Here is a 7,282-nt window from a genome sequence, read left to right as displayed (position 1 = left end):
AAGTCAAACCAGTGGTGGCAGGGTGAAAGGAGGCTTTTACAATGTTTTGGGCAGTGGAAACTAAGCAGTCAGCATACTATACTGTGTGGCTTTTCCTTGAAACTACTCACACAGACTACTACTTTAGGACTGTTGTAGTTAAACTAATGAAGCTTGAGGACAAATATATCCTAATACTCTGTAGGCATGCTGCTTTAATTTTAAATAAATTGTATCTTTAATATTTTAAATATAGCAGCAAAAGACATTAATATTGATAGATGTATAATGATCTCAAAGTGCTTCTTAATGCGGTTTATTGATTTAAGAGAGTTTATTTGCATAAAATACTTTTATACATATGCTGCTGTCAGTTTAATTAATTTACAATGATCTGAGACCAAAGACTTTACCAAATCCACTTTCGTAAATTGCTCTCAAATCTGAAAAGCAAGACTAAATTGGAAAAACCTTTGTAGAAAATGGCTAAAGAGAATTAGTCTAAACCTGTTGTACTCATGCTTAAGGCTGGGGAAAAGAAAAAAATGGGGCACCTTCCTGTAGTCTACCAGCCAGCAGTCATATGATATTTTGTAAGCATACGCAAGTAGCTTCCTGTCCAAACCTGTACAGCTACACTGTTATCTTTGTTGCCTGAGGGCACAGATCAAGGATAACAGGAACCTGTCAAAAACCACAGACGTAAATATATTAAATGTGTGTCATCATCAGCAAGTGTAACACAGCCCAGAGACCAGCACATGGAGGTATGCACAGATTCATCATGCCAGGACTACTACTGCCATTACCTGTTGTGAAATCTGGTTTCACTCTCTCCATTCGTCTGCACAGACTTAATTGTTAAAAATCAAAAACTAAGGCATTAAACAATAATTCACTGTATTTCCTTGAAGGCACTGGTAGTTCCTTTTCTCCCTATTTTCTCTGTTGCACAAAAAGCGAAAATGTTTCTTTTAGTCACCAATATCCACATATCCCTATCCAATATCCCTACTACGTGAATGTTACTTAAAGCACTTCTTCTGGCCTTATGTAAACCTACCTGTCCATTTAACCAGCACTGCATAGTTCATTTGATCGCCATATAGTTCGTTCATCTATCAGGCAGGTTTGGTCGTGAATCGCAAGGATTAGCAGTAAGGCCACAGGGGAGATGAGATGCAGATTACGGAAGAGATAATGGTGTTTGGATTTAGAGTCACTCAGATGAGGCGGCTGGGACTGAAAGCTACAGCTTTAATCGCAGGTGAGCCGTGCGCTCTTTGATCTTATTTAATGGAATGAATTAACGTGCAGGTTTAGAAGAGAGCATTTGACAAAACAAATCAAATTAAAATAAATGAAAGGTGTTTGAGATTTATCAGCACTTGATTTCTCAACAGTTAAAAACTCATCTATTTAAGGAGCACTTTGAGCAATGTGAGGCGTCCCTATGGGCCTCCCATTGTTTTTAATAATAAATGACTACTTTCATGCTATTGCACTTTGTTGATGTTCGGTCACAAATTTCAGTACACTTTGGTTTTTGGTCATTGTGGTGATTTATTGTAGAATTTGTTTCCACTTTGGAGGTAAGGAACCTTTAATGAATTAACTCTAGGGAGGTGAAGGAGCTGTACCAATACAGAAAATATTAAAGCCCAGTTCTGCTACAGTAAATTAGGTTTTTAAAAATATATATTTTTCTGCTGCCTAATCTATTAACTAAGCACATGATCAGTTGTGGCCATCTTCCTGATGTACTCATGGATGTTTGTTGTTTCATCCTGGATATGACACTCACTAGTCCTCGGCCTCCTTCTGTCCGCTTTGCAAGCAGCCTCAGGGTGCTGGATTTGGGGTGAAATCATGTATGGTAAGGGGCTTACTAGTTTGTAAATATTTTCACAAATTACAATTAAGATATTGTAATAATTATATTTAAATCTTACAATTGTAATGCATTGTAATGACTGACTTTTTGTAGAAAAGTCAGCCATTCATGTTTTAGTGACGGTCATGGCAAATGAAAATTTAGCAGTGGTAGATAAAACTTAAATGCTATACTCAAATACCAATATCATGTACTTTACTATTACAGTGCCACATCTCCGAGGCACATATTACATTTGCTACTAAGCTTTAATTAGCCTACAAGTTACTTTTCAGATCACAATTTGTAGTGCCATTTGAAATCATTGAAAAAACAAGCATTTCAAACTTCCTTATGATGAATTTTAGTAATAAACTAGGCCTTGAGGGTCAGCTGTTCTCGGAAATTCTCAGACTTTATCGGTTGCTAAGTTGAAAACATTTTTGAGCTTGTCACTTTGTGGTTCTCACATGGTAGCTATACTTACACATGTGACAGTACCAAACCAGCAGAAGTAGCGATAATAAACTCAGCTTCAGTAAAATGCTGGGTACATACTAATGTAGCATATTATATGCAGTATAGAATACAAGTAGGTACTTACACTTACAAACTCCATTTTGCTGCACATGCACTTTATGTATATAACGGCAGCAGCAGAATTAGTAGGCTAACTTGTTTTATTTGCAACATGTCAGTAACATAACTGAATATAAAAAGAGCATCTTACAGAGGCAGAATTTCAAAGTGGTAAAGCTGGGCAGAGCTTGGTTGAATGTGGCATGTTGTATAAAAGCGCTATGAGTCAAGCTAAGAATCAGTCCATTTACCATGAATAAAAACCAGATCCTATATCACACAAGAGTGGGACAAAATTCATCTGCCAAAAGATCTCCTCAGTTCCCAAGATGGGTTTATTTTGCACAGTCACTGTACATGTACATACCACTACCTCTCCACTACAGCTGCTACAATATTTATAGTAAACTGTACTGATTTATTCTTTTCTTATTTTAAATAAATATATATTTTCTTTATTTATATAGTTCATCTTATTGTTATCTAAGTGTTTCTTGTGTGCAATTTTACCTTTCTATGTGCAATATTGAAGGGGCTCTGAGCCTAAGAATTTAACTGCTGGTAGTAATGTGCCATTGATACCTTTATATGACAAATAAACGACTTGAAAATCTGAAAGTTGAACTTGAAACTTGGAGGCTATATAAACATGGTCCTGTCCCTGTGGCTACAGTCAAATTCAAGGTGACATTTTTTTTCCTTAAAATGATTTTTTTTTTTTTCAGTTTAAACATTTGACACATGTTCTATGTACACGAGTTGTAATAATAGCTTATATGAGCGTCAGTATTACCGAATTATGTATTACCTGTCCAGGTAAGCAAGTCGGAGTTTATCTAATCTCCAAAAGTTGATTCTGTTCATCTGGACGTAGCGTTTTGTGGGAGAAACGTTTCGTCACTCATCCAAGTGACTTCTTCAGTCTCAGCTGACTGCAGGTTTCCCCAAATCTTATAAACAGTACATTTGCATATTAACTGAAACCAGCCCACTGAAGGAACAATGGGCTGGGAGGTCAGTTCCTCTGAATCGAGGAGGGGGCCTAAGGGTACATCTTTCGCTAAGGGTACATCTTACAATGCTGTGATTGCAGCAATTCCCCAACTCTCTGTGAATGGTACTCATGGCCAAGTGGTCTTTGATCAGTGGGTTTTGGTCAGTGATTGTTGATCAATGGTCATGAGAATTTGCATAATTATGATTAAGGAACTGACCTCCCAGCCCATTGTTCCTTCAGTGGGCTGGTTTCAGACATTATGCAAATGTACGATTTGGGGAAACCTGCAGTAAGCTGAGACTGAAGAAGTCACTTGGATGAGTGACGAAATGTTTCTCCCACAAAACGCTATGTCCAGATGAACAGAATCAACTTTTGGAAATTTACTTTCCTGGATGATTGAGAATGCAGATGTTTATCTAATGTTACCTCTATGCGTTAGAAGTCTGTACATTTGTCAAGAGGGTCAAACCCATGAGAGCAGCAAATAACACTCCCCAAAAACATGGATATGGCTCCTTCATGCGGTGACCTTATTTACTGCCTGCTGAGTTGAAGCTTGTGTTTGTAGCCGCTTGAAATTGTGTCGAATCTGCTGTGCGAGTCCACAGCCAGCGGAGCAAGATGGCGGTCCCTACGAAACAGTGAGTTGCAGACATGCTAGCATGATTATAACAACATGTTATTATATTGTTTCAGGTTGTTACGGTAAAGCTTAGAGCCATGCTAAAAGAGCTTATTTCACTATATCAGCCGTGTAGTACCAGCTCGGGGTTTTGTATAAAAACGTCGGCTCTCCTTGCAGCTAGCGACCCAGCTAGCGAAATGCTAACGTTATGCTAGTCTCTCTCATAACTTATTAAACAGCAGCTCCTTAACGTTGGTTATCAAAAAACCCGTTTTGTGTTTTTCATGGTTACCACTCCTCTGTCAGCTTATTATTTATTTTATTTTATTTTAACCCGAACAGATGGTTGTAGTTGGGAAGAGTTCACAGCAAATGCTAGTCATTCAAAATACAATTTGGTCTATTTGATCCGTAAAAAAACAAACAAATAATATGCTTGCTTGGTGTCACAGTCAGTTTAAAGCCTTTGCTGTTGTCCCCATTGAAGATGCATAATCATTATGATAACCAGTGAAAGCTTGTCAAATGTGCCGTTGAATCTGTATGCTATACAGATCATTTGTATAACTCTACACATGTATACATCTGTGCGTTTGTCCGTAGTACATCTGTATATTTGCTCTCTGTATAGCAATATAAACATCTGTATACTTATTTGTCAGAATCCGTTCATAATGATTCCCACCTTTTAAACTACCCTTATCTGTGTATAATCGCACTTTTGCACTTACTGCTTTTGCACTTCTGTTTCGATGTAAACTGTATTTTGTTACCCTGTACTTATACATGTGTAATGACAACAAAGTTGAATCCTAATCTTAATCCTAATTTAAGAACCTCTGTTTCGTGATTATCCTCAGGTATGGGCTCATTTTGCCACAAAAGAAGGGATTATCAAAGACCAATACCTTACCAAAACCCTCTGTATTCGATGATGACTCCGATGAAGAGGTGGGTAAACAGATTTGTTATAAACAAGACATTACAATTTGTACTTTGTCACTTAGTAAAATGAATTTTATTCAAGTATTTTGTCTATTAAGAAACTGAAAATAAATAATGAAGAAGTTTATCCACTAACTAGCTTGCTTGTTAGCAGGCTTCTTTCTAAATATACTGAATTTATTTTTGTATGTTTTTTCCCTCAGACCTCAGTTGGGGAAAGCCTGCAGAGAGAATCTATAAAAAAGAAGATGATGAAACAAGTAAGAAGAAAAATTAAAAGATTCAATTAAATTAAAAACAAACAAACAGTGATTTGATGCCTTCATCTTTCTGTCTTCCGCTTTCCTTCTTTCTGAAGACGCGTCTGGAGATGCAGAAGGCCCTGGAACAGGACAGTACTGTATATGACTACGATGCTGTGTACGATGACATTCAAAAACAGAGACTAGAGACCAGCAAAAAAATCCTGGGAGGCACAGACAAAAAGGTAAATTAATTTATTTTATATAAAGCTGTGCTTGAAAACTAAGCAGCTGGAGTAGTAACAAAACCTCAGTGCTGCTGTTCGGTTCAAGTTGTTTTCTGATGTCCATTTGATGTAATATATGAGATGAAAATTTGTCTGTCTCTCTTTGTTACAGCCAAAATATATCCACCAGTTAATGAAAGCAGTAGAGGACCGAAAGAAAGAGCAAGAACGAAGGGAGGAGAGGAAGATTCAGAAGGAAAGAGAAGCAGAGGGAGAGAAGTTTGCGGATAAAGAGGCTTATGTTACATCCGCCTATAGGCAAAAACTGCAGGAACAGAAGGAGGAGGAGGAGAGAGAGAAGCGAGAGGCAGAGATGGAAGGTTGGAGTGATACTTAGCAGTTGTTATTAATGTCTGTGAATGACTGATGCAACTTTTTGTCATCTTTGAGCATTTTGGATATTTTAAATACAAAGTATGTGTAATTTGTTAAAATTTGTGTTTACTTAGCTGCTTTGGATGTGAAGAAACAAAAAGACCTGAGTGGCTTTTATCGGCACCTGTTGAATCAGACTGTAGGAGAGGAGGCAATACCAGATCGCTCTGCGAACAAGTCAGTCATAGCTTCTCATTACTTGCTCACCGATGAACATGTGCATGTTTTGTTTTTTTTGTTTTTTTCGGAGTCTTTATTATATCACTGTTTCTTTTACAGACCTCAAACTTCAAAGGATTCAAAAGACACAGAAAAGACTTCACCTGCTTCCTCGCCTCCATCCAATGAAAATATCCCAAGTTCAAGCAGTGACATCGAGGAGGCGCATGAGCAGAAATCTGGGTTTAGCAAGCCTGGGGGCGGCTCTGCACACTCAAAACGCCAGTACAGGCAGAGGTCACCTTCATCAGGGAGCGGTGATGAAAAGGAGAGGGAAAAGGAGAAGGAGCGAGACAGACATAAAAAGAGCCACAGAGACCAAGACAGAGCAAGGAATAGAGAGAGAGAGCGAGAAAGAGACAGAAACAGGGGAAGGGAAAGAGATGACAGGCATGGAGAAAGAAGAAGCGACAGAGATAGAAGGAGAGACAGAGACCGAGGTAGAGAAGACGACAGAGGTAGAGGAGGCAGAGGTGATACCGAAAGGGACGACAGGCATGGAAAGAGGGAGAGGAGCTCCAGAGAAAGAGAACGGGATAAGAATGGGGAGAGGGAAAAGAGAAGGAAACCGGATGAAGACAAGAGGAAAGACAGACATCTGGAGGAAGAGCAGGCACTACGGAAGGAACCAGAGAAGGAGAAGGGCATGAACAAGGAAGAAAATGAACTTGAAAGGAAGGAAGAAGTTGAATGCACAATAGAGAACAAAGATGAGCAGAAAAATCAAGGTGAGGAGAAAGAGGAAGCGGAGGAGAAGACAAACAAGTTTGCAAAGCGCAGCACAGATCAGACTGTGAGTTCGGCAAGAGAGAGGTACATGGCCAGGCAGATGGCCCGCTCTGCATCTAAAAGCTATATCGAGAAAGAGGAGGACTGAGAGCACACACAGAAAACATCTCCAAACTGCACTCTGTGTTTTGAGAATATTTATATTTTGTTTAAAAGACATCCCTTAAAAAAGCAAAATATTTTTTCTTTCTTTAAACACTTAGTGCTAACTGAACCTGTAGGGTGGTTCTTACTGAAAAATAAACATTTTAACATCTTAACATGAAGCTGTATGTAAGAGACTTATTTAAATGTTTAGGGGGAAAATCCTCAAACTGGAGGAAATTGGGAAAATGTATTTTTAAGGACTATTTTTCACTGTGGATTAAT

At 38.4% G+C, this 7,282-nt stretch overlaps 1 protein-coding gene across 1 annotated transcript; it reads left to right on the top strand.

The window, feature by feature from the left end:
- Positions 1-4,018: 4,018 nt before the first annotated feature.
- nsrp1 (nuclear speckle splicing regulatory protein 1) lies at positions 4,019-7,055 on the top strand. The gene is made up of 7 exons (XM_005752336.2): positions 4,019-4,072; positions 4,917-5,007; positions 5,205-5,261; positions 5,360-5,488; positions 5,643-5,850; positions 5,980-6,082; positions 6,185-7,055. The coding sequence occupies exons 1-7, from the start codon at positions 4,053-4,055 to the stop codon at positions 6,999-7,001; spliced, it is 1,425 nt and encodes a 474-aa protein (XP_005752393.1). The 5' UTR covers positions 4,019-4,052; the 3' UTR covers positions 7,002-7,055.
- Positions 7,056-7,282: the final 227 nt, after the last annotated feature.

The sequence above is a fragment of the Pundamilia nyererei genome, unplaced genomic scaffold (assembly GCF_000239375.1).
Source record: "Pundamilia nyererei isolate P.nyererei 1_Seehausen unplaced genomic scaffold, PunNye1.0 scaffold00354, whole genome shotgun sequence".
NCBI lineage: Eukaryota > Metazoa > Chordata > Actinopteri > Cichliformes > Cichlidae > Pundamilia > Pundamilia nyererei.
This window is presented reverse-complemented; position numbering and strand designations above follow the sequence as displayed.

Coding starts and splice junctions, on each gene's coding strand:
- nsrp1 (XM_005752336.2), top strand. CDS start 4,053: ATGGCGGTCCCTACGAAACA. Junction 4,073..4,916: donor ATGGCGGTCCCTACGAAACA/GTGAGTTGCAGA, acceptor GATTATCCTCAG/GTATGGGCTCATTTTGCCAC. Junction 5,262..5,359: donor AAAAGAAGATGATGAAACAA/GTAAGAAGAAAA, acceptor TTCTTTCTGAAG/ACGCGTCTGGAGATGCAGAA.